This window comes from Cetorhinus maximus, chromosome 20 (assembly GCF_964194155.1).
Source record: "Cetorhinus maximus chromosome 20, sCetMax3.hap1.1, whole genome shotgun sequence".
Classification (NCBI taxonomy): Eukaryota; Metazoa; Chordata; class Chondrichthyes; order Lamniformes; family Cetorhinidae; genus Cetorhinus; species Cetorhinus maximus.
Window position 1 is genome coordinate 37,987,524 of NC_135898.1, and position 27,201 is coordinate 38,014,724.

General features: G+C 41.7%; 1 protein-coding gene across 1 annotated transcript; it reads left to right on the plus strand.

Moving 5' to 3' along the window:
- Window positions 1–3,133: 3,133 nt before the first annotated feature.
- cisd1 (CDGSH iron sulfur domain 1) lies at window positions 3,134–15,297 on the plus strand. Its single transcript, XM_078565914.1, has 3 exons — window positions 3,134–3,287; window positions 8,244–8,446; window positions 13,864–15,297. The coding sequence occupies exons 1-3, from the start codon at window positions 3,263–3,265 to the stop codon at window positions 13,951–13,953; spliced, it is 318 nt and encodes a 105-aa protein (XP_078422040.1). The 5' UTR covers window positions 3,134–3,262; the 3' UTR covers window positions 13,954–15,297.
- The last annotated feature ends 11,904 nt before the right edge of the window (window positions 15,298–27,201 follow it).

Genomic DNA, 27,201 nt, shown 5'->3' on the forward strand with positions numbered 1-27,201 from the left:
CTATTCTAATACACTCTGGCCAGCCTCCCGCCTTCAACCCTATGTAAACTTCAGTTCATCCAAAACTTTGCTGCCCGTATCGTGACCTTCACTAGGTCATGCTTTGTCATCACCTCTACCCTTGCCTACATTGATAATGAACCATAGAATGTTATAGCACTCAAATAGGTCACTCAGCTCTTGTGTGTGATATTTTTTACCCCATGAGTTACTCAGTCTATCTCATTCCTTCCTACTCCCCATACCATTTGATAGTCTTTTTAAAGCAACTATTAAAATAAATTCACGAAAATGGTTCCAAGGATGAGGAACTTCAGTTTAGAAAATTTGTTCGGAGAAGTTAGGATTGTTTTCCTTAGAGAAAAAAAGGTTGAGAGGAGATTCGATAGAAGTATTCAAAATCATGAGGTGTCTGGCCAGAGTAGATAAGGAGAAACTGCTCCCACTCATGAGAGGATCGAGAACGAAAGGGCACAGATTTCAAGTAATTGCCAAAAGAAGCAAAAGTGATATGAGAAAAAGCTTTTTTGCACAGTGAGTTGTTAGGGTTTGGAATGCACTGCCTGAGCATGTGGTGGAGGCAGGTTCAATTGAAGCATTCAAAAGGGAATTAGACTGTTATCTGAAAAGGATGAATGTGCAGGATTACGGGGAAAAGGTAGGGAATGGCTATGGAGTTGCTCATTCAGAGAGTCGGTGCAGACATGATGGGCCAAATGACCTCCTTCTGCACTGTAACAATTCTGTGATTCTATTCAGTTCCCCTCTAAAGAATTTGTAGACTCTGCTTCAACAATGGTCTGCGACAGAAAATTCTCACAACCACCCATCGTAAAATAAAATTCCAATATCCCTTTTAATTCTTTCATAATTATTTTAAATGTGTGCCCCCTCCTTACTATCTCACCAATGAGGAGAAACAATCTGTGGCTATTTTTTAAACCATCATGTCAGAAGGGCCTTGGAGTACATGTCCATAGATCCCTGAAGGCAGCAGCACATGTAGATAAGGCGGTTAAGAAGGCATATGTGATACTTGTCTTTATTAGCCGAAGCATAGAATATAAGAGCAGGGAGTTTATGTTGGAGCTGTATAAAATGCTGGTTAGGCCATAGCTGGAGTACTGTGTGCAGTTCTGGTCGCCACACTATAGGAAGGATGTGATTGCACTGGAGAGGGTGCAGAGGAGATTCACCAGGATGTTGCTTAGGCTGGAGCATTTCAGCTATGAAGAGAGACTGGATAGGCTAGGGTTGTTTTCCTTAGAACAGAGAAGGCTGAGGGGGAACCTGATAGAGGTATACAAAATTATGAGGGACATAGATAAGGTAGATAGGAAGAAACTTTTCCCCTTAGCGGAGGTGTCAATAACCAGGGGGCATAAATTTAAGGTAAGGGGCAGGAGGTTTAGAGTGGATTTGAGGAAAAACTTTTTCACCCAGAGGGTGGTTGGAATCTGGAACACACTGCCTGAAAGGGTGGTAGAGGCAGGAACCCGCACAACATTTAAGAAGTTTTTAGATGAGCACTTGAAACAGCATAGCATACGGGCCAAGTGCTGGAAAATGGGAATAGAATAGACAGGTGCTTGATGGCCAGCACGGACATGATGGGCTGAAGGGCTTGTTTCTGTGCTGTATCATATTCTAATGGGGGGTCTTGTACACCTCTATTGCAACAGTGACTAGACTTCAAAATGCTTCATTGGTTGTAAAGAATTTTGGGATATCCCAAGGTTATGACAGATGTTGTTTAAATGCAAATCATCCATTGCAAGGTCAGTATTACATATTTTCCAGATTTGTTTCCTTAATTGTAGCAAATTTGTACTTGTTTTTACCTCTCCCTGGCAATATAGCTCCAGTCTGTCAATATTAGTAAACGCAATGGATTCCCTCATGCTTGAAGCATTGCATAGATGCTCAAAATAACATTAATGTGATCATTTGTCGATACACAGCAAGACCTGGACAACATTCAGGTTTGGGCTGATAAGTGGCAAGCAACATTCATGCCACACAAATGCCAAGCAAAGACCAACCACAACAAGAGAGAATCTAACCATTTCCCCATGATATTCAATGGCATTGCCATCGCTGAATTCCCCCACTATCAAAATCCTGGGGGTTACCATTGACCAGAAACTGAACTGAACCAACCATATAACTACTGTGGCTACAAGAGCAGGTCAGAGGCTGGGAATTCTACAGTGAAAAACTCACCTCCTTACTCCCCAAGCCTGTCCACCAAATACAAGACATAAATTAGGAGTTTAATAGAATAATCTGCACTTGCCTAGATGAGTGCAGCTCCAAAAGCACTCAAGAAGCTGGTCACCATCCAGGACAAAGAAGCCTGCTTGATTGACTCCTCATCTACCACCTTCAGCATTCTCTCCCTTCACCCCTGATGCACAGTGGCAGCAGTGTGTACCATCTACAAGATGCACTGCAGCAAATCACCAAGACTCCTTCGACAGCACCTTCCAAACCCACGACCTCTACCACCTAGAAGGACAAGGGCAGCAGATAGATGGGAACACCACCACCTGAAAGTTTCCCTCTAAACCACTCACCATCCTGACTTGGAAATATATCACCGTTCCTTCACTGTCGCTGGGTCAAAATCCTGGAACTCCCTCCCTAACAGCACTGTGGGCATACCTACACCACATGGACTGCAGCAGTTCAAGAAGACAGCTCATCACCACCTTGTTAAGGGCAATTAGAGATGGGCAATAAATGCTGGCCCAGCCAGCGAAGCCCACATCCCATGAATGAATAAAGTTCATCAACCTGAAACATTAAGTCTGGTTCTCTTGCTGCAAGCCTTGCTGGGTATTGCAGCATTTTCTGTTTTTATTTATAATTTTATTATGGTTTGAATTTTAATTTTGATTACATAATTGTTTAACTATTTGTGTTTTGTGGCATTTGAGACTGGGGCAACTCAGTGTCACCCAAGATCATGTTTCAATCAGTCCTATCTCACCCGCTCCACGACCAAAGTCCATCACGACTGGGGGAGGGAATGGGCCGCGCGTGACGTCATGGGCCGGCTGGGAGTCTGCGCATTGCCGGCTGGCTCTTCGGCGTGACGTCATGGGCCGGCTGGGAGTCTGCGCAATGCTGACTGGCTGGCTTTGCCCGGGGCACTGTGTCACGTGAGACTGGCCGTCTGGCCGGCAAGCAGGCGCGGTTTGTCACATTGTGACTGAGGCCGGGAGAGGAGCAAAGGGGGAATCCGCAACCAGCCAGAGGGATGGGGAGCAGTTCCACTGTGAAAGGTAATGGGACACACACTGCACCCCCTGCTTGGTGTTTGCAGGGCCTGCTCTCTCTGCTCCAGGTGAAGCTCCTGCTTCATGCTCCGGGAAGGGGGGGAGTGGGCTGGCAGCTCTGCTGCGGCAGTGGTCAGTTACTGTGGCGCAGTGTGCAATCTGTTAGTCCTTCTCCAGCCGCTGCAATAAGGTCAAGAGGGGAAGGTCAATGCCACCTGGCCAGCAAACAGAATCTGCACTAAGGTGGGGGGGGCCCCACCTTAGACCAGCTTATATTTCACCCCTCTCCTAATTATACTCAGTTCTGCCGAAGGGTCATGAGGACTCGAAACGTTAACTGATTTCTTCTCCACCGATGCTGCCAGACCTGCTGAGTTTTTCCAGGTAATTCTGTTTTTGTTTTGGATTTCCAGCATCCGCAGTAGCTTTTAGCTTTTTGTTAGAATCTGCATTGTCTAACGAGCAAATGTCTCTAACCAGTTCCCAGTGTAGACTGAGTGATTTGTTAATGGTTCGTCTGCTGCTGACATTGCCTCATGACGCCTAACTTCAGGTCAAAGGTCACATTTATTCCGCCCCCCCCCCTCTCTGCATCCCCACAGCTTTTCTTTAACTAACAGGGAACTGGGTTTATTATTGAATGCTGCTGGTCTTATGCATTAACTACCACAGTGTAGCCCTTACATTCATTAATGTGCTTTAATAATAAAGGATTTGGTTGTGGTGTGATGGAATTGTTTGGCTGGCTTTCTTTCCCTTATTTTCTGTTAAATTGATTTAAATCTCACAAATTGCCAATGCACAGCCCAGACTATTGTGTGGTTGATACTGTATCTAGCCATGTATGTATCTTGTGGCTAAGCACAGTTTGCAGAAGCCTTTTAATTCACTTGTGAATTACTGCATTCTATTGTTTATAGCGATGGTCTGGAATAACAGACTTAGTAAATATCGAGACACCTGTACTAAGGAGTTGTACATAATGTGTTATGGCACATGAAAGTGCTTTCTTAAGGTGTTAAAAATATTGTCAGCAGTATGTAGGTGAACTCCCACCTGATAATACAAAAGGCTTAGTTGCTCCACATGTGTGCAAGTAACAGATGCAATACAATTGCAGTAGTACTCTATTGACAATGAATGCATTTGCAAACGCAGTTGTATGCCCAGCTACAACAGTATGGGAAAGTCAACAGAATAGCATAGTGTATCAAACTTTCTTTCACTGAGGCCATGGCTGACTGCTCAATGTGCCTTCCTGGGCTTTGCTCAGGTTCTGTAGCTGGCTGTCATTTTGTTTGCCTTTGCTTCCAGAGCTCAAGTGGTTTCAGAATCACTCTGGTATGAACCAGAATCAATGACCTTGGCAGTCTTTCTGTGAGCACCATTTCACATAAAAACAAGGGTATCCTTTTGAGTTTGTCACTTTAATTCAAACAGTTGTCAAGGTTTACAGTATGACATCATGCAAAAGAAAACTGCAATCAGTGTTCACTGTCACAGTAAGATGCCAGTACTTTAAATCAGCTCTTGTTCATAAATTGTATATTTACATAAGTAATGTTTAATAGGTTACTATAATTTATCAATTTTCCATCAATAATAAGTATCTAGGAACCTGCAGTAAGTAAATGTACTTGTTTAATTATTAACTAGATTAACATACTGGGGTTTTATCTGGTTTAGATGTAGCACTCTTGTTTCTGATTCAGAAGATTCAAGCCCACAAACCTAGGCTAGCATTTCAGTGCATATGGAAGGATTGTACTATTGAAAGAGCAGTCTTTTGAATGGGGCGTTAAGTTGTCTGGTCTCTTGGGTGAACATTAAGAGAAAAAGACCCATGGCACCATTTGAAGAGCAGGGGAATTCTCACTGTCCTGACCAGTATTTAGAAAAGTAATGAAAAAGGTTGATGGAATTTTGGACTTTATCTCAAGGGGTTGGAATGTAAAGGGGAGGAGATTATACTTCAATTCCAGGGTACTGCATTTTGCACCACCTGTGAATAAGGCCTTGGAGAGGATACAGAACCGGTCCATTAGCATGATACCGGAGCTTAAAGGGTTACGTTCTAAGGATATGTTGCATAAACCTGGCTCATTTTTCCTTAAGTGTAGAAGGGTGATCCTTGTAAGGTGTTTAAAATGATGAAAGGATTTGATAGGGTGGTGTGTGTTACAGTTCACTTGGGAAATCTGAGTTGCAATAGCAACATGCACTATACATGCATGTTGTAGTCTGGAGCTATGGATAGTGATGGCAGAGGCTCCAACTTTCCATCATGTGACTGATCAGGAATCTCTCCTCTTACCACCTGCCATTGGTGTGTGTTGGACGGATTTGCAGATTGACACTCAACCTGTTTAGTCACGTTATGAATGCACCTTCCTTAGCCATTAAATGCTGGAATGGGACTCGAACCCAGAACTTCTGGTTCAGAGGTAGGGAAGCTATCCACTGCACTACAAGACCTCCTCATTTGATAGTGTAGGTATAAAGAATCAACTTCTCTGCCAGAGAAAACCAGACCAAGGTGTCACAATGTTAAAATTAGAGCTAGTGAAGTCAGGAAGCACATTTTCAACATAGTGGAAATCTGGAACACGCTCCCTTAGAAAATATGGATGCTGGGTCAATTTAAATTTTCAAGCTTGAGGCTTACAGCTGTATATTGGGTCACGGCATCAAGGGATTTGGATTAAAGGCAGATAAATGAAGTTGAGATGGTCTAATAAAAAGGTGGAACAGGCTCGAGGAGCCAACTGGCGGCCTCCTGTTCCTATATTTTCATGGGAACAAGCTAAGCCAAACTAGAGTTAGATGGTTATGATATTGGACTGGTAGTCCAGATCTTTTAAGTTTAAATTCTTCCATGGTTAGTTATAAAACTGGTAGTTTGCAGGCTAGCACCAGAAAGATAGCCATAAAAGCTGCCATATTGTTGTTTTAAATACATAATTTGTGTTCTTTGGAGAAGCTTCACCTAATCTGACCTACATACTGAACCTCCTATTAATTTATTGGTAAAGTACTCTAAATTGTTTGAGGCTGATAGCTCCTTTTGCTGTCTATGAACAGATTAAGAAGCTATAATGGAATTTCTCAATGTGGATTTTTAAATACAGCGTACTGGGTTTTGTGATTGATACTGAGCAGCGGTGCACACCGCTGGTCTTAAAGCTGCCCCCAAACATACAGCAATCTGTTATGTGAATTTCCCTTTCCTGACAACATTTTAAATCTGGCATTAAGCCAAGGGAATTTACAAACGTGTAGTAACATTGATGTCAGCAATCAGGGCAAGTAGCCAATCACATTGAAGTATTCTCACAGACAGCAAACCAGAAAGTTTAAAAACACTGATAATCTTTCTTCTAATTTCAGATAGCAAAATAAATGATCGATTGGATTTAGAAGCTAAAATGTTAACATAAAGCTTTCAAAAATATATTTTAAAGCTGTGGAATTATTTTAGCATAATGGAGAAATTTATTAATCTACAAATATAAAATTTAACTTTTCAGGACCAGTGTTTAACATTAATTATGAAGTTAGTAAGCCACTTAAAAATCCAATTACACCTCATTCAGCAAAGTATAACATTTTTAAAAGTCTTTACAGGAAGACATCACAGTGTAACAGTGAGTGTTTTCGTGAGATTACTGATTGCTTAGAGATTGCACTCTGGGACCTCAACTGTGCAGCCATTGGAGGAGGAAAGAAGAACAGCACTTCTGGGTTTCCACATTATCCTGTGCATGTACAAAGTCCCTAAGTTGCCATCATTTTCAGTGGGGTAATGCCATGGAGTAACAACTGGAAATGCTGACAGTTTTGCAGTGATTACCACTGCAAAATCTCGGCCTTTGTTGTTTCTGTGTACACTCTCCTTTGTGTGGGTTGGAAGGTAGAGCTCAGTACTAATTATTCTGCATTGGATAGCAGCATTCAATAATTTTACAACCTTTCAGGCCTTCTGTAGACTGAGTTGGGATAGGGTAAGCTGTTGTGCCATTTCCACAATGCCCTTAATAACAATATTTTTAAAGAAAAGCCTCCCAAGATCTCAGAATCCAGGACTGCGTCATAATGGTAATTGCCTTTGATTTGTTGTTTACTTCTATGTTTTAAAAAAAAACCTTGATCACTGTAATCTGCAGAACCTGGCTCAACACACTCTTGATCATAATGGGAAATTTCTTTAGTGTTTATGTAGTGTACATGAGCTGCTTCCAGTTCATTCACTAGGTGATGCCAAGGCTACCATTTAATTGCCTACATTATAGTTAGTTAATAAACTGTAACATTTTAATTATAGCCTTGATACCTCTCTTGAAAGACAAAAGCATGTCTTTGAGAGAGAATGATTACTGAGTGACTTACTATTAAGACAAGCAATTTTCTCATACACCTGTGTTCATGTTTATAAGTTAGTTACAATACATTTATATAGCCTGCCTTTAGCATAAGCATTCATTTATTTCACATCACCATGTGGATTTTATACCAAGTAGAGCACAGTGATATTCTTGGTTACCCACTGAAAACAAAATACTGCGGATGCTGGAGATCTGAAATAAAAACAAAATGCTGGAAAAACTCAGCAGGTCTGGCAGCATCTGTGGAGAGAAACAGAGTTAATGTTTCAAGTCCAAAATGACTCCTCTTTGGAACTGAAGAGAGATGGGACGGATCAGTTCTGAAGAGGAGTCATATTGGACTAGAAACTTTAACTCCATTTCTCTCTCCGCAGATGCTGCCAAACCTGCTGAGTTTTTCCAGCATTTCGAACTGAGTAACCAATAAATAAAAACATTGTCGCTAGTTGTTTATTTTTTCGCTTACTGCTGCCATTGTATTTACAGATAAGTGACCAGGGTTCCTGTGATGTGTAATTTAGCACATCTCATGCATTTTATTTCATCCAAACATTTTTTTGTTCCTGTGTTCTTCACTCAGAATGGGCTGCAGCAATTTCACTGACTGTTGGAGCAGCTGCTGTTGGGTACCTAGCCTACAGAACTTTATACTCCAGAGACAAATGCCATAAATCATTGGTTAACCTAGACATCCAGAAAGATACCCCTAAAGTAGTGCATGCGTTTGATGTTGAAGACCTGGGCGATAAAGCTGTGTATTGTCGATGTTGGCGATCTAAGCGGGTAAGAATATCAATTTGATTACCTCGTTACACGTCAAGGGCACATAGAAATGTACAGGGTCACAGTCTCAAACTCGGATAAGTGAGAAGAGAGTTTAGATGAGTTCACTTTCTGCTACTGATGGTGAATTTGTGGAATGGACTGCCAGGGAGGCAGTGGAAGAGTGAATTGGATAAATGAGAAATGTTGATGGGTGAGAGGTATCATAGGATATATTTCCTAGATACTGGGACTAGTCAAATGATCCAAAGTAAGCTTTGTCAGAACCTGTACATCCCTATGTTCCTATTTCAGTCTGTGTATATTTTGTTTTCTGACTTTTTGTAAGTACTTTTTGAGGAAATATCAGACTTTTGCATAAAAAATAAAAAGGGGGAATTTTACAAAAGATAATTCCAAAGGAAATTGTTGTAACTTGTAAAAGGTGATGAGCAACCAGGAAATTATTCTTTTGTTCGTGATAAGTTTGATTTTAAGAGCAGTGAGAGTGGGGAGTGGTATTTATTTTGATGAGGATGTCCTATAGCACTGGCATGTGCTATCTCAGCTGTTTTCTCATTGCTCCTCTGAACATCACAATCCCGTTACTGAAGAAAAGGTTGAACACCCTTCCTCGCCAACAGACCAGGTATCAGTAAATCTGGGACCAGCCAGTAATCCTAGAGGACCAGTAATCCACCAGCTTGTTCCTCCTTTGAACTTCAGGATGCCAAATGTGCTTAGCTAATGACTGAATGGAAATTCAAAGGAAATAAGCTAGGCAAAGCATTGAAACTGAATAAAGACCATGAAGGAAGCACCCAAAGGAAGTAGGACCCCAAAGTTACGATCTTTGTCTTTTTACCTGTGATAGTTTCCCTCTGTTCACTGCCAGAGACTAATCCCAGAAGTGAGTGCTTGTTCCCAATGAATTGGAGTTGCCTTTATTTGTCTGATAACTAGGTAATTATAGTGAGAATAGAATATAGGTAATAATCAATATAGATAGAAAATTCAGTGGAATTCCCAAGCCTGGTTGTGAAGATAACACTGAGACTAGGATGCTTTGGTGGAGACTCTTTATTGCTTGTCACAGAGTTTACTTCTCCACTCTAACACCAAGCACCCAGTGCTGGCTGACCCTTCTTAATATACACATCTGAGTATAATTAACTAGTCAATACCCAACAAATGTCCACCTTAGTACCTGAAACTACTGGGTATTTAACATCCATCAACAGAACCTATCAGATTGATCTAACATTAATCTTTGTCACTGAAACAGATACGCCTTTTCAGTGTTAAACTGGAAAGAACAAATTACATACAGACATTGTTCTGGCTATTAATATATTTTATTCAGCATATTTTGCCTCGTAAGCTGGCTTCTCAGAATAAATTATCCACACTAGTTTGCCATTGTTTGCAAATTTGGTCACTGCAATGAGCAGACTTGAAGAGGACATAGATTGGCGAAATGCGTAGCAGGTGAAATTTAATGTGTGTGAAGGATGCATTTCGGAAGAGGAATGAGGAGAGGCAATATAAGCTATATGATACAATTTTAAAGGGAGTCCAGGAATACAGAGACTCAATGCAATTTATTAACTTGCATTCAAAAAGCTCCTTTAATTTCCCCAAGGTGCTGTACAGAACCATAATCAACAGTTAATGCCACTGTACCAACAGGGAAGACATTGGGTGTGTAACTAAAAACTTGATCAAAGCGGTAGATTTTAAGGGAGGGAATTTTAGAGGAGGAGAGACAGGTGGAGAGAGAGAGTTAAATCAAGTTATTGATTTAAATTAGACAGTTTTATAGATAACAGGAACGTGTTCTGCCCAGAAGGAACAAAATGGATGGCACACAAACACCGTGAGTGGTGCCAAGAAATTGAAAGGGATCCAAAGGTCATGGTAGGCTTAATGTTAAAATGTATAGCAACTACTGCGTAGTAACCAAAAAAGCTAACAGTGCTGAACCTCTTTTGTGCTCTAATCGGATCACGTCTTGGGTACTGCATCCAATTCTGATCATCGAGAAAAGCAACTGAGGCTGATCTGTGGTGTTGAAGGTAGCGGATAAAAAAAACAGATATTTGGGCTTTTGAAGCCTACTTCTGATCTGGAACAGTACCATCCTGATATCCAGTAACTTTCCCACAATTGTCAGAGACTCGAGGTCCATCCCCTGTCTCTCTTACTCATTTTCTGATTAACATAATCTCCCTTTGGAGAACTTTTGTTTTGTTCCTTTTTGAGTTATTAATTTTGCCTATGTTATAGCTGTTTGGGAAAGCATGTTACTTGTCTTTCCTTATGTATACTTGGAGGAAATAATTATTCAGCATGGTTACTATCTGGTGCCCTTTGTTATAACCCTTAGTGTACTTTATGATTCTCACCTTTTCTGACTATTCCCCTACTATAAAATTATACTGTTCTCTTGAAAGTGTTTCTTGCTGTTTTTTTTTACCTGCAGCTATGTATTTTTTCCAAGTCTTATACTTCTTATCTTGTTAACTTGTTTCAGCATTTATTTATTTCATTGCCAGTCATCTATCTCCCTGCAGTTTGTTTTTACTGCTAATATTTTTATGATTAATTTGTTAATCCGTTTAAGGTCATGCCTGTTCAGTTTATTTCACATGCTCAGTGCTGTGCCTTAAAAAGTTTTGCAGTTGTCTGCTATTGAACTGTTGCAGAATGACTATCCTCAAAACTATTTGATTAAGCTTTTGTTTAATTTCTTTGAAGTGAGCTGGCTCCTGGTTTTCTGTATTTTTGAATCCCAGATCATTTAGGGCTGGATCATTCTGTGATTGTTCTCTCTCTTGGATGCCATGACTTCCATTTCCTGGAGGTGACCAGGTCGCTTAGCATTAGCAGGACAAGAATTTCATTGCCCCTCATGGTTTCTCTGAAACACGGGCTATAAAATTGTCATGCATTCCAATTATCATCTTAGTCTGTGAACCTCTTTGATATTTATAATTCATACCTGGCTGATTGAATTTGCCCATTTAAATAATATTTTGTTCTTCACTTAGCCTGCTTGTTTCTACATTGAACAAACTTTGTTCATGGAAGTGCATTGTTGAGGGCAGATTTAAAATTATGTTTATCCTGTCTATCCAAAGTCATATTAAGTGTAATATCGTAGCCCTTTCCCTCTGACATTGTTGTATAGGCTACACAATACAATCAATACAAATGCTTCAAAATCAGAACCTAAAAAAATGAAAAACATGAGTTAATCATGCTTTGTTAACCAAAAATCTACTTGAACAGCCCTGTTCAAAGTCACAAATTGCATTCTGTGTGACTGACCATGGTGCATTGTCCCTCCTTGTCCTTCTCTGTTTCCCTGCAGCATAGTCAACCACACCATCCAGCTCATCTGTTGTCCAGCTCCATGAGGTGGCTTTTGCTTTGAGGCATTTTTACCTATTGAATCATAATTCATTGCTAGGCTATGCTGGATATCTCTCTTCCCCCGCACCATTGTGTCGGAACACTCCAGAGATCTATCCTATCAGCTTCTTCATTTACATGCTGCCTCTTGGTGACATCATCAAACGTCATGGTATCTGCTTCCACATGTATGTTGATGGCATCCATCACTCTTTCTCCACCATCTTTCTTGACCCCTCTATTTTCTCTCTGCTGTCATCTACTTATTTGACATTCTGATGAACCACAATTTCCTTCATGTAAATATTGGGAAGACTTGCTTCCCTGCCACAAACTCCATACCCTTGCCACCATTTTTAACTCAATGGACACAGTCTCGAATTGAATTAGATTGTTTGCAATGTGAAGTACTAATTGACCCCAAGCTGAACTTCCAATTCCACACCCCCTTCATGACAAAGATGTCCTACATCTGCCCCTGGTATGGCTTGTCTCTGCCCCACCTGAGTCTGAAACCCTCATCCATTATGTTGTCCCATCCAGGCTGATAACTCCACTGCTCTCCTGGCCAGCCTCCAAGTATAAACTCAGTTGACCAAGCTCTATGCCACTGCAAGTCCTGACCATCTATCATCAATGCAAGTTGACCTAATTTGGCTCCCAGTCCCCAGCACCTGAAATGCTAAATTCTCTTGCTTAAATCCTTTAATGGCCTTGGACCTCCCTATCTCTAATCATCTCCATTCGTCAACAGTCTGAGAACTTAGCATTCCTCCAATTCTGGCCTCTTATGCATTTCCATGCCTTTGCCCCACCACAAGTGGCTGTGACTTCAGCCAGCTTGGCCCTAAGCTCTGGAATTCCTTCCTAAACCTCTATCTCTCTACCTGTTTCTCCTCCTCTATAATTCCCTCCCTTAAAATCTACCTCGTTGATCGAGTTTTTAGACACCCCTCCCAATGTCTTCCCTGTGGGTACAGTGGCATTAACTGTTGATTATGGTTCTGTACAGCACCTTGGGGAAATTAAAGGAGTTTTTAAATGCAAGTTGATCAATTGCATTGACAGTCCTGGACTCCCTTTCAAATTGTATCATATAGCTTATATTGCCTCTCCTCATTCCTCCTCCGAAATGCATCCTTCTCACACATTAAATTTCACCTGCTATGCATTTCACCATTCTCTGACTATGTCCTCTTCAAGTCTGCTGCTTTCCTCTCCACTGTTCACAACACTTCCAAGTTCTGTCTTTTCCAAACTTTGAAATTTTACCATCTATACCCAAATGTTAAAAAGAGAAGTGGCCCTGCTACCCCTGAAGGAGCTCAATGTATACTCCCTCTGGTCTGAAAACAACTGTTCTTTAAAATTTATTCTCTGATGGGATGTGGTGCAGGCCAGCATTTGTTGCCTGTTCCTAATCGCCCTTGAACTGTGTTGCTTGTTTGGCCATTTCAGAGGGCAGTTGGGAGTCAACCACATTGTTGTGGGTCTGGAGCCACATGTAGGTCAGACCAGGTGAGGATGGCCGATTTTCTTCCCTAAAGGGCATCAGTGAACCAGATGGGCTTTTATGACAATCCATGATAGTTCATGGCCACCATGACTGAGACTAGCTTTCAATTTTATTAATTGAATTTAAATTCCAGCTACTATGGTGAGATTTGAATCCATGTCCCCAGAGCATTATCCTGGGCCTCTGGATTACCAACCTAGTGACATTACCACTGTGCCACCATCTCCCCACAAACTGTTCATCAGATACTTTCTTTGTTTTCTGTCCATTAGCTAGTTCATCAACCATGTTGCCACTGCCCTTTAAATCCCATGGGCTTCAATTTTGCTAACAAGTCTATTTTGTGGCACTTTATCAAACGCCTTTTGAAAGTTGACTGTCCTCACCTCAACAACCCCCTCCATTATTTAGCCAAGAAGAATTTCATTGGAGTTGTGCATTTAATCCAAAAATCAAAACCTTATACATGAAGCAGTGAACTAACCTTTTCTCTTTTTTTTAATTTCAGTTCCCAATGTGTGATGGTTCTCATACTAAACACAATGAAGAAACTGGAGACAATGTAGGGCCACTGATAATCAAGAAAAGAGAAGCCTGATGCAAGGATATTTTAACATATAAAAACTATAGAACATGTTTTGTGTTAATATACAAATAATTCCTGCACACCATGACAGGTGTAAAATTAAATAGATGTAAGCTGTGTGGTACAGACCTTAATTTTCATCAAGGCCCTCTCTGTATGACTGAAAACACTAATCTGGCCTTGATATCATTTCAGATGTTCTTACAAAATGACTGTGGTTGCTCGTATTTTTGTTATTGTGCGTGTATAAAGTAAAATATTGGTGTGGTACAATGCAGTAAGATATTTCTTTCTAAATTGTAGTGGCAAATACATTATTATTTTGATCATTTCACAAAGTCAAACGAATAAAGGATTGGGAGTTGTTTGAAATCTGTGTTATATTTTACCTAATGCCATGAGGGGAAAAAAGATTTAGATTTATAAAGCACCTTTTACAACCAATAGATGCCTCAAAGTACTTTACAGTTGATTAACTAATTTTGAGTACATGCAATTGAATAATATTTGCTTTGGGCTGGATGTAGGCTTGTTAAAAACTTGTTCTGCTTGGTTCCAATTTGGATGTACAGGAGCATGGGAAAGTAGAAGGGCCCAATGGCCTAATCCTGCTCCTAAGCCCCATGTAGAGGAATGGAAAAGACTCTGCTCTCTATCTGACTAACTCCAAAACCTAATAACTACAAAATGCCCACCGCCTGAAACAACTATCCATTTCTGAATTAAATTTTCCACACTATCTGCTTCTCTGATCAGTCCATTCCACACATTCAGCACCAAAAGTATTTAAATCAAGCCATCCATTACTACTCTTCAAGATTTGAACCCTGTATTCTGGTTCGTGAGACTGGCAACTTTAGAAAGGATCTTTCAGAATCTCAGTTGCTTAAACAATATTTCGCCTGTGTATTCTCTTCAAAATAACACTCACCAATTGCTCCTTGCCTTGACATAGGCAGCAGTTTGTTATTTTCTGCACTACTATATTTGAATATAAACAATTTACACAGCAAGAAACCATTACTTAATCAGTGTAACTTGCATGTTTTAGACAAAATGTAGTTCTCGTGTGTACATGCATACATGGAATTAGGTTAATATATAACAGTACATTTTGAAATGTGTATGCTTGATAAATTGTGAAAGGTTTGGCTAGTATATTTTTATATTTTCATAATTCTGACCGCTGGAATAGTGCAGAAAGTCTCTCACGCAGGTAAATTCTTAGATGATTTGTGCTATCTTTCTGAAGTCAATTCTCCATTTTATAATTTGGAAATATGTAAACTGGCCCCATGACAGAGGAAAATTGAAATTCCCATTGATTCTGCTCATAAAGATGACCTTTAAATGTTACCTGTTCATTCTTGGGCTTTTTTCAGTCATTAATGAAGTATGTGTTTCAGGTTATGTATTTCCATGTTGGAATGATTAGGTGCCTGAATGTGCTTGTGAATCTTCATGCTTGATCTCCCGAATTATCCATTTCTAGTTAAGTGAGAGTGTGTGGCTGATCATGTATCGAATATCTCAGCGTTTTAGGACACAATTCCATATGCTGGTCTCTGCTACCTTGCAGAATGATTTCACTCGTTGAGCATTGCTGCCAATTTCATTTTCTTCTGTGCGTTTTTATCATTTGTGTCTCAGTTTAGATAGGTTAAAAACTGTCAAAGCTGAATTTCCACGGCAAAGAAAGTCAAATTCTTGCTAAGGGCAGCTGGGTGGTATAGTGGCTTTACGACCTAACTCAATGATGGTGAGATTCTTTGACAGATGTACCGATTCTTCATAAATTTTAGTTTGAGTAGTCTTGTGGTTGAACTTTCTTTGGGATAGCATGTTGTCTTGGGTGGTAGCGTGAAATCAGTGATATGGCTTAGGCTGCCTGTTATAACACCCCACTCTGTAATTCAACTTCATTGAATTCAAAGAAAGGCAGGTAGCCAACTTGCCATTGGCCCATTTGTTCTTCTATCCAGACTTTGTTTTGTGTCCAAAACATCTACTTCACTAAAATAAAATGTTAAATGCCTGAGAATGCATGGATGATTCCTACCATTCCTGGACTAAAGAAAAATGTAACTAAAGGCGAGTGGAAAGAGTTTTACTGAGTCTGGGCACACTAGGTTAAACCTGGAAGTGCTTGCAGTTAATGCTGAGTGGCTGAAGTGAAGAAAACGTCCCCTTGCCAAGCACTGAAATCTATCATCTTAATCACTGAAATTTCATCATTGTTTACAGCCCATATATTAAAATTGTCTGCTTAGTATACTGGCCTTATCGTATTTTTAATTCCACTATTATAGAGATTTATTTACAATGGAGAATACATCACGGCAAACAGCAAAACAGGATTTATGTTCTTACAGGTAACTTGCTCTTGCATGTACTGAACTGGCAAGTTGGTTGTGATGTATCACGGAGAAGTGATAAAAATCTCTACAGCTATAGCCTGTTATTTTTCCTACATTGGTGGCTAATTTGAGAGACCTCTTTCTTAGGTAATTCAAGTATTATACACTGCCAGCAGGAAGCCACACTGGAATGGAACGAAGTGCAGGGATAGAACAAACTCCGTTCCCACTGGGATTGTCAAATTAACCCTTTATGAGCACTACTTAAAAGCAAAATGTGACCTGCAAGATTAGCACCAGTGACAAATGTCAGCTCAACCCAGTGGCAGCGCTCTCTCCTTTCAATCAGGTTGTGGGGTCAAGTGTTACTCTGGGACTTAGGTTTATAATCGAGGCTGACTGTTCAGTTGTAAAGTGTCTTCTGAATGAGATGTTAAACCAAGGACCTGACTGCCCGCTTAGATCATCATAGAAGATCTAAAGGAGGATGAGAAGTTCTCCTGGGTGCTAGCCAATGTTCATCCCTCAACCAAATCATCAAAGCAGAGTAACAGATCATTCATCTCATTTGCCCTTGTATGATCTTCCTGAGCTCAAATTTGACTTTCACCTTTGCTGAAAAGACACCAGTGACTATGCTCCAAAAGTAACTGGTTAGCTGGGCTACAAGGAGAGATAAAGAAGAAATGGGGGATAGAAGGGTCTGTGGAGAGTTTATTGAAAGGTAACGGTTAAACTGGAGTCGATTAAATTCACATAACTGCAAACTGTGCAATCAGGAGTATGAACTCAAGATCATTAAAGAAAAGTGAGCAGGCAGCTTACATTTAACTGCTTTAGAGAAAGTGGAGAATGTGTGTCCTAAACAACTCAGCAAGACTGTTGTGTTGACAACTTCAAGAGTGAGATGGATAGTTTTTTAACGTGTAAATGAACATTGGCCATCAGCAGACAAAGGCTCAGCATATTTGTATGATATTCCACTTCTATTTTAAAGCAGGCATTCATCTATTTATTTTAGATGACTTACTGCTCCTGTTAAATGAGTAGACCAAGAAATGCCATATGAATTGGCAACAGAAATTTATAGGCCACAGTACAGTACAGACCTGGGAATTGGAGGAGGTAGGGGTCAGGAGATTGGGGCTCACGCAGGGATGTGTGGCAGGGCGGTCAGGAGCAGCAGCAATGTGATGAGTTGAATTGGTGTAAGGGGAGCAACCAGTAAGGGGTGAATGAAACCCGGGTACATTAGTCTGGATCACAGTGAAAAATTGTTTCCGTGGGTTGAAGAATGGGGAACAAGGGGTTGCAGACTGAACTTGAGACTGGCAAAGCTCCCAATGGTGGAGCAGTTGCAATCTGGGATGCCCAAGAGACCAGATTTGAAGCAGTGCAAAGATGTAGGAGGGTTGTAGGGATGGAGGGGATTACAGGCCATAGAGGGATTTGAAAACAAGGATGATATTTTAAAATTGAGGCATTGTCATTCAGGCAGACAATATAGATCAGTGAGCACAGGACTGATGGGTGAATGGGGTTTGATACATATTAGAATATGGGTAGTTGAGTTGTGGATGGGCTCAAGTTTATGTGGGGCGGAAAATGGGAGACTGGCCAGGAGGGCAATGAAATATTAAAGTCCAGAGGATTTCAGCAGCAGATGAGTTGAGACAGGAACAAAGTTGGGTGATGTTATGGAGGTGGACATGGGCAGTGTTGGAGATGGTATAGATAAGCAGTCAAAAGTTCATCTTGAGGTGAAATACAGCACCAAGATTGTGGATGGTTGGACCACCATAAGGCAAGAATGTGGTGAGCTCTGAAGACAATGGTTTTGGTCTTCCCAATTTCTGTTCATCCGATACGGCTGTCAGACAAGCGTTTTTTTTATTCTTTCTTGAGGTATGGGCATCACAGGCTAGGCCAGCATTTATTGCCCATCACTAATTACCCTTGGGAAGATAGTAATGAGCTGCTGCCTTGAACCACTGCAGGCCATGTGGTATAGGTACACCCACAGTGCTGTTAGGAAGGGAGTTCCATAATTTTGATCCAGCGAGAGTGAAGGAACGGTGACATAGTTCCAAGTCAGGATGGCGTGTGACTTGGAGGGGAACTTGCAGGTTCCCGTGCATCTGCTGCCCTTGTTGTTTGAGGTGGTAGAGGTCATGGTTTTGGAAGGTGCTGTCAATGGAGCCTTGGTGAATTGCTGCAGTGCATCTTGTAGATGGTACACACTGCTGCCACTGTTGGTCAGTGGTGGAGGGAGCTAATTTTTGTGGATGTGGTGCCAATCGAGCAGGCTGCTTTGTCCTGGATGGTGTCAAGCTTCTTGAGTGTTGTTGGAGCTGCACTCATCCAGGCAAGAGAAGAGTATTCTATCACACTCCTGACTTTTGCCTTGTAGATGGTGGACAGGCTTTGTGGAGTCAGAAGGTGAGTTACTTGCTGCAGGATTCCTAGCCTCTGACCTACCCTTGTGGCCACATATGGCTGGTCCAATTCAGTTTCTGGTCAATGGATGTTAACAGAAAGGAATTCAGCGATGGTAATGCCATTGAATGTCAAGGGGAGATAGTTAGATTCTCTCTTGTTGGAGATGGTCATTGCCTGGCATGAATTGTGTACTGTGAATGTTACTTGCCACTTAGCAGCCCAAGCCTGAATGTTGCTCACGTCTTGCAGCATATGGAGCTTGATAATTTAGAGACTGTGGAAGAGCTGAGAGAGGTGATGGTGAGGTAATTTTGGTTGTAATCAGCATGCCTGTATTTTCAGATGTTTGTGGAGAGGAAGCATGTAGATGAGAAGTAGAATGATGCCAAAGGTAGATCTTTTAGGAAAATAGTAACAGAATTCAACAGGACATAGACATGCTTGTAGAATATGAAACAGGGTATTATGGTATTATTACCAGTGATTTATAGATAAACAATGGGTTATTTTATTACTGTTGGTTCCAAGGGTTTCTGAGTTTTACCAGTATTACTATTTGTACTTGGTGCAATTTCAGTGAGTTACTGCAGTGAGCAAAATCAAACTTCCTCCTATCCCTGATCTAGCACCCCTGCAAATCCAGCCCCCCAACCAGTTTCCCCTCTTCACCTGCTCCCAGCTGGCCTCCTGGAACTTTGTAACTTCTTGACAACGGCTCCTATCAAATCAAGCAAAAGTGCTCAACTATAAGTGACACACCCTTATAAGATAGGGTTACCAATCCTTCTGGATCACCCTGGAGTATCCAGGAATTAAAATTTAACCTAACTGGACACTGCTGCAAGCAACACTAGGAAAAATTCATAGTGTTATTAAAAAGATCGGGTTTGTAAAATTTTCTTTGAACACTTTTTTTATTGGCTCTGAAGCTGTTGGAGTTGGTGACAAAAGGCTGATTAATAGTCCAGAATTATTCAATTGGATAACAGCCTACTCATTATCCAATTAGTTTGGAGCTAGTGATCTGCATGATTGGTTGAGTTGGCCAATCAATGCAGAAGTGTGGGGGTGGGGTGGTTAGAGACATGAGGCCATGTGAAGACACCTCCAGAAACATGACCAAACCGAATTGGTAACCCTATAATAAGGCAAAATCAATGTTTACCGATGCCATATAATCAGATAGTTCTGTTCTTTCCCCTAATAGGGTTTTTGTCTATATTTAAGAACATTGCGATTTAGATACAATTCACAAAGGACTATGCAGGAGAGAAAAAACAATAGATACTACTTCACAGCTACTGCCATTTTACCTGGAAAAACTTGACATTAACATTTCATAACTTGGCAGCTATCATTGCAGGTCTGGTACTTTGATACATATTTCCATCACTTGGACAGGAAACTAGACCCAGACATCACTCAAGGCAGCTGCTAAGAGCTTGTATGTAGTACTTACTGTTCAGTTATGCTTTGAAGGGTTTCCTGTTGATGAAAGACACAGAAGTGGAGCATCTGTAAGTCATCAAATTTGAGTTAAATCACCGTTATCGCAAGACCTCTTTCAAACCTGAACTGAAATTGGACAAGACTATCAAAATGTATTGCTGGTGACCAATCAGACAACATTTAAAAGAACTTATTGAGGACCTATACAACAGTTCTTGCACAGCTTCTATTGGCAAGAATACCCTCATTACCAAATGTGGAGCTGGTCTTGCAGCTATCCATGGAATAATCAAGCTATTGTATAAAACAAAAAAGCCACTGTGGATGCTGGAAATCCAAAACAAAAACAGAATTACCCGGGAAAACTCAGCAGGTCTGGCAGCATCGGTGGAGAAGAAAAGAGTCGACGTTTCGAGTCCTCACGACCCTTCAACAGAACTGAGTAAAGTTAGGAGAGGGGTGAAATATAAGCTGGTTTAAGGGGGGGGGAGAGAGAAGTTGAGAGGGGGCGGGCGGTGGTTGTAGGGACAAGCAAGCAGTGATAGGAGCAGATAATCAAAAGATGCCACAGACAAAAGGATCAAAGAGGTGTTGAAGGTGGTGATATTATCTAAGAAAATGTGCTAATTAAGAATGGATGGCAGGACACTCAAGGTACAGCTCTAGTGGGGGTGGGGTGGAAAGACTGACAAGATATTAGTTGTAGATTTTAAAATAATGGAAATAGGTGGGAAAAGAAAAATCTATATAAATTATTGAAAAAAATAAAAGGGAGGGGGGAGAAACGGGATGGGGATGGGGGGAGGGAGTTTAAGATCTAAAGTTGTTGAATTCAATATTCAGTCCGGAAGGCTGTAAAGTGCCTAGTCGGAAGATGAGGTGCTGTTCCTCCAGTTTGAGTGAAGCCCAACGCAAACCGGAGGAACAGCACCTCATCTTCCGACTAGGCACTTTACAGCCTTCCGGGCTGAATATTGAATTCAACAACTTTAGATCTTAAACTCCCTCCCCCCATCCCCATCCCGTTTCTCCCCCCTCCCTTTTATTTTTTTCAATAATTTATATAGATTTTTCTTTTCCCACCTATTTCCATTATTTTAAAATCTACAACTAATACCTTGTCAGTCTTTCCACCCCACCCCCACTAGAGCTGTACCTTGAGTGTCTTGCCATCCATTCTTAATTAGCACATTTTCTTAGATAATATCACCACCTTCAACACCTCTTTGATCCTTTTGTCTGTGACATCTTTTGATTATCTGCTCCTATTACTGCTTGCTTGTCCCTACAACCACCGCCACCCACCCCCCCTCAACTTCTCTCTCCCCCTCACACCTTAACCCAGCTTATGTTTCACCCCTCTCCTAACTTTGCTCAGTTCTGTTGAAGGGTCATGAGGACTCGAAACGTCGACTCTTTTCTTCTCCACCGATGCTGCCAGACCTGTGAAGCTATTGTATAATCATTTGCAGTCAATACTCAATTGTAGGTTATACTTGCAGTGACGCATTCAATCTCCATTCTGGATTGACACAATGTGCCAGTGATTTTGCCTTATCTTTTAAAGTACCCTATTCCATTTGACAATACATTCATTCCCTTTTTTTCATGTTCTTGGGAAATGGATGTTGCAGAAAAGGCCAGTATTTTTATTGTCCATGCCCAGTTACCATGAGAAGGTGGTGTTGGGCCTTCTTGAACCTCTGCATGTCGAGGTAATATACAAACTGCCTTGCAAAGCCGCTTCAGAGAGCAGTTAAGTCAACTGGACTAGTGTGGGATTTAAGTCACATTTGGCCAGACAGGAACAAAAGGGTAGGTTTCCATCTCAAAAGGACATCAGTGATTTTTACAACAATGCAGTAGCTTCATGGTCACTTTTACTGATACCGACTTCTAAGCTGTAATCACCACTGACAGATAATACACTAGCTACAACCACAATTAAATGCTGGCTGTAAAATAAAGATACGGTATGACAACAGCATTAAATCTCTAGTCATCCATGTAACACATGCTCAACGACGCAACAGCCTTTAGCTGTTCTTTATTCTCTTCATGAAATGGTACACAACTCTGACTCACAAGCAGTGTTAAATATTTTACACCCACAGTTATTCAGCAACCTCTGATTCATCTCTCTCTTGCGATGTCTGGGCCTCGTTTCCTAGCAACTGCCTTTGAATTCCAACAGATGGGAGAACCTTCAGCTTGTCTCTGTATCCTAATTATAGTGGCATTTGCAATCACTCTGCTGAAAATGCCTTAGACTTTCCTTACACAGGGAAAAAGGTGATAATAAAAACATAAAAGAAAAGGGAGATTGGGATATGATCAGGAGGGATAGTTTACCATGGCCACAGTCACACAGAATGTCATTTGTAACTTTGCTTAAGGCTGTTTCAGTATTGTGGCCGCAGTGGAGAGATTCAAATAGACAAGGATTTGGGAGTTGATAACAAACTTGAGGATGTTGGAGAAATAAATTCTGAAATATAATACTGCATTTTATTGTTTTACAATTTGTTAAAATTAATTACTTAGGAAAAGAACGTACAGTTAAACTGCCCTTGGTGTTGGACTAACTCCTGAAGTAGCTATGCAGTGATGAGGCTGGGCTTTAGAATTGGTGCTGGGTTTCCTGCCTTTGGAAGGTAGTCAGGAAGGATTCTGAGTGTGAGCAAAACACAATAGAGGCCATGTTAACTCAAGCTACTCTAGTGGGCAATAGCTGGCGAGGGTAAGCACATGTCTAGGGAGGGCCTGAAATATGGCATGGGACAATCAAAGTATAAATGGTTACCTTGAAGTAAATCCTTGAGTTTAGTTTGAATCAAACTCAGTTTAATGCAGCACCAGATTCAAACCCAAAATTAACAACAAAAATTCACAAGGTAATGAGATGTTGTAGCCAGTTGCCCTGTGTTACAACATTATAATCAATTCCTGGCATGTGAGCATCTCTGGCTAGGCCAGCAATTATTGGCCATCCCTACTTGCACTTGAGAAGGTTGTGGTGAGCCACCTTCTTGAACCGCTGCAGTCCATGTGATGTAGGTACACCCACAGTGCTGTTAGGAAGGGAGTTCCAAGTCAGGGTGGTGTGTGACTTCTTGGAGTGGGGAGGGAGGAGGGTGGGGTATTCTTGCAGGCGGTGGTGTTCCCATGCATCTGCTGCTCTTGTCCTTCTAGGTGTTAGAGGTCTTGGTTTTGGAAGGTGCTGTCAAAGGAGCCTTGGTGAGTTGCTGCAGTGTATCTTGTAGATGGTACACATTGCTGCCACTGTGTGCCAGTGATGGAGTGTGAACATTTAAGGCGGTGGATGGGGTGCTGATCAAGCGGGCTGCTTTGTCCTGGAAGGTATTGAGCTTCTTAAGTGTTGTACTGCACTCATCCAAGCAAGTGGAGAGTATTCCATCATGCTCCTGACTTGTACCTTTCAGATAGTGAACAGGCTTTGGAGAATCATGAGATGAATTATTCACTGCAGAATTCCCAGCCTTTGACCTGCTCTTGTAGCCACAATATTTATATAGCTGGTCCAGTTCAGTACCTGATCAATGGTAACCCCCAGAATGTTGATGATGGGGGATTCAGTTATGTTAATGCTGTTGAATGTCAAGGGGAGATGGTTAGACCTCTCTTGTTGGAGATGGTCATTGCCTAAAGCTTGTGCATTATGAATGCTACTTGCCACTTATCAGCCCAAGCCTGAATGTTGTCCAGATATTGCTGCATATGGACATGGACTGCTTCAGTATCTGAGGAGTCGCAAATGATATTGAACACTGTGCAATCATCAGTGAACATCCCCACTTCTAACCTTATGTTATAAAATCTTTGAAATCTCTATATTCCTTTGAGAACACTCAGTCTGCTGAATTACCAACTGATCGAAAAGACCTACAACAGCACTCCCAGCTGACCAATTGTAACAGACAATTGTTACAGACAGGAGACAAACTGAACTTATCTATCCTCTGTCCATCTGTCTGTAAGCAGAGGTGGTTTTTGAATTATTTTTAAAGTAGGCTGTGGTGTGTTTCCCCAATTCCTCAGGTTATGTGCTCCAATTTTATAGGTAACATGCAGCAAACTTTTTATGTTCAACTCAGAAGGTTAGTTTTTTTCACATCCAAACCTGGGGGAGAGGCAGTTTGGGGGTGCGGGGGGTGGTGAGGGAGTTGGTGGGAAGAGGTGACGGTGGGATTGTTTACAAACTTCTTACTTACACACACACACTCACACGTGCACACATATACATAAGAGGGAACGGAAGAGAAGGAGACTTTGTAATTACTGATAACAATAGTAAAAGAACCACAGAAATGAATATTAGTTCCCGTGATTTCCAAAGTCTGGAAGATCAAAGTCCAGATGGTATTTCCTTCATGGTGGAGTTCAGTCCAGATGAGTGCCTGGTTGGAGACAGCACACAACATTTCTCAAAACAAATGACAATGCTGGGATGGGATTTCTGTGCTTAGACCGTTTGGCAGGCAATAATCAGAGACTTAAAATCAACAGGCTTTGAGGAGTTGAGACATGGTGGCCAGCTGCTTGGTCAGCTGGGAGTCCTGCTGTAGGTCTGTTCGATTAGTTGGTAATTCAGCAGACTGAGGGTTCTCAAAGGAATATAGAGATTTCAAAATGGTCACTCGAGTCATGTGATCTTCTTTCTCCACAATTATTTCAAGAGTGGTGTTTATCCAAAGTCTAGAACTGACTTTGTTTTTGGGACTGATAATGTCCCAGCCATTAGTTTTTGAAAGAGTTACCATCCAAGTTGAGGATCCTGTGTTGGGAAGCCATTGCCTGGATAGACCCTCCGACTCCACTGGAGGGGGTAAGCTTATCAAGATGCAAATGGCATCCACTGTCCCTTCAATGGTCCCCTTTAGAAAAGGACCTGGACAGTCTCAGGTGTGAGATGGGTCTGTTAACAACTCTGCAGGAAGAATGAGATTTTAACTGATTTCATGATTATAAAGTCCTTCCAATTTGGGTGTGAGATTCCACAATGATGAAAGGACGATTCTTTTGTTCTTGTAACTCCTGCTGGCAACTTCCAGATCAAAGGGCCAATCCTGTGGTCATGTGACTTGTAGCATTTTAAAAATAGCAAAAAAAAGTGCACAGTTTGGATTTCTTTCATGTCTTATTGACATAACATTATATTGGAGTAAAGGTTATTATGAAGCAGTTGAAGATAGTTGGGCCTAGGACTTGGCCAACTTAGTCAGCACTGGTGCTACCAAACCACTCTTGGTGATGGACATTAAAGTTCCTTACCCAGGATACATTCTGTGCCCCTGCTACCCTCAGAGCTTCTTCCAAGAAGTGTTCAATATGAAGTGCTGATTTTTTGGCTGAGGGAGGGGTGGTGAGGTGCAGTACATGGTTACCAGCAGAACGATTCCTGGCCCATGTTTGACTACATGCCATGAAACTTCATGGCGTCCAGAGTCAATGTTGACGACTCTCAGGGTAACTCCCTCCTGACTGTATACCACTGTGCCGTCACCTCTGGTGGTTCTGTCTTGCTGGTAGGACGGGGCATACCGAGGCATGGTGATGGAGGAGTCTGGGACATTGTCTGTAAGGTATGATTCCGTGAGTATGGCTATGTCAAGCTATTGCTTGATTAGTCTGTGGGACAGCTCTGCCAAATTTTGGCACACCCCCCAAGATGTTAATGAGGAGGACTTTGCAGGGTTGACTGGGCAGGTTGTCATAGGGATGCCAACTCAGAGTGAAGTTATTCCGGGATTTTTTTTTCAAATATGGTGACATCATTGATTGATCTTTGACCTGTCACTTCCAAACCCATGCACAATAAAGCCATCATTTTTCATTTTAGTGTGGGTGAGGGGGGTCAAGCAGCAGGCAGCAGTGCAACACTCATTTTAACAAATGACCTCAGCTTGAGAATCTCTGAGACTATTTAACTCGAGTCAAGTCTCTCGGAGTAAAGCTTTGGCTCTTAGGTCTTTTTAATCAATGCAATTTTGCCAGCCCAGCAGCAAAGCAGGAAGCTGGAAGCAGCATTCCCTCTTACCTCAAATCTCGGCCTCTCAGAACTTTCTTTTCAACCAGGATCTGTGGAGACAATTCCAGGCTGGGCTGGACTGGTGGGACCGTGAGTATGGGTTTTCCTGAAAATTCCAGGGTGTGGATTTTTCAGGCAAACGGGATGTTGAAAGTTCAGACAGTTGCCTTTAATCGTTTGCTCCTTCACCTCCTGGCTGGTCTGCCTCCTTCATTGGTTCTCTAACTTCTCTCCCTCAGCTGCAACACATGGGGCTCCCTCGCTCGCTCTAAGGCTCAGCACTGGCTGCCAGCTGGAATAAGACAGGCTGGGCAGCAAACAGCGACATTTGTGAGCGCAATGCGTGTGCTCAGCTGCAGCGTGAACATTCTACGTCATCGCCCTGCACTGTGTGGGGGCGCTGCCTCCGAATGCACCATTCAGTTAAAAGGATTCTGTGGCTGCTGGGAGTCCATTAATAGAATCCTATCACTTTAAAATCTCCAGGACAGCTTTCAATAGCCACTTGGAGATCGAGGGCGATTCCGGTAGTCTCCCGGCCATTTCGGGAGGGTTGGCAACCCTACCTTGTTGTTTCCCATACCTAGGTCCATGCTTCGTTGTCCGTCTCGTTTTATTTTTATTCAACTTTTGTCTGGTGGTCTGATATCACCGAGGTGCTTGCTCGGTCATTTCAGAGGGCAGTTAAGAGTCAAACACATTGCTGTGGGTCTGGAATCACATCTAGGCCAGACCAGGTAAGGATGGCACATTTCCTTCCTTAAAGAACATAGGATCATAGGAGCAGGAGTAGGCCACTCAGCCCCTCGGGCCTGCTCCTCCATTCAGTTAGATCATAGCTGGTCATCTACCTCAACTCCATTTCTCGTGCTATCTCCGTATCTCTTGATGTCATTAGTATCCAGGAATCTATCGATTTCCATCTTGAATATATTCAATTACTGAGCCTCCACAGCCCTCTGGAAT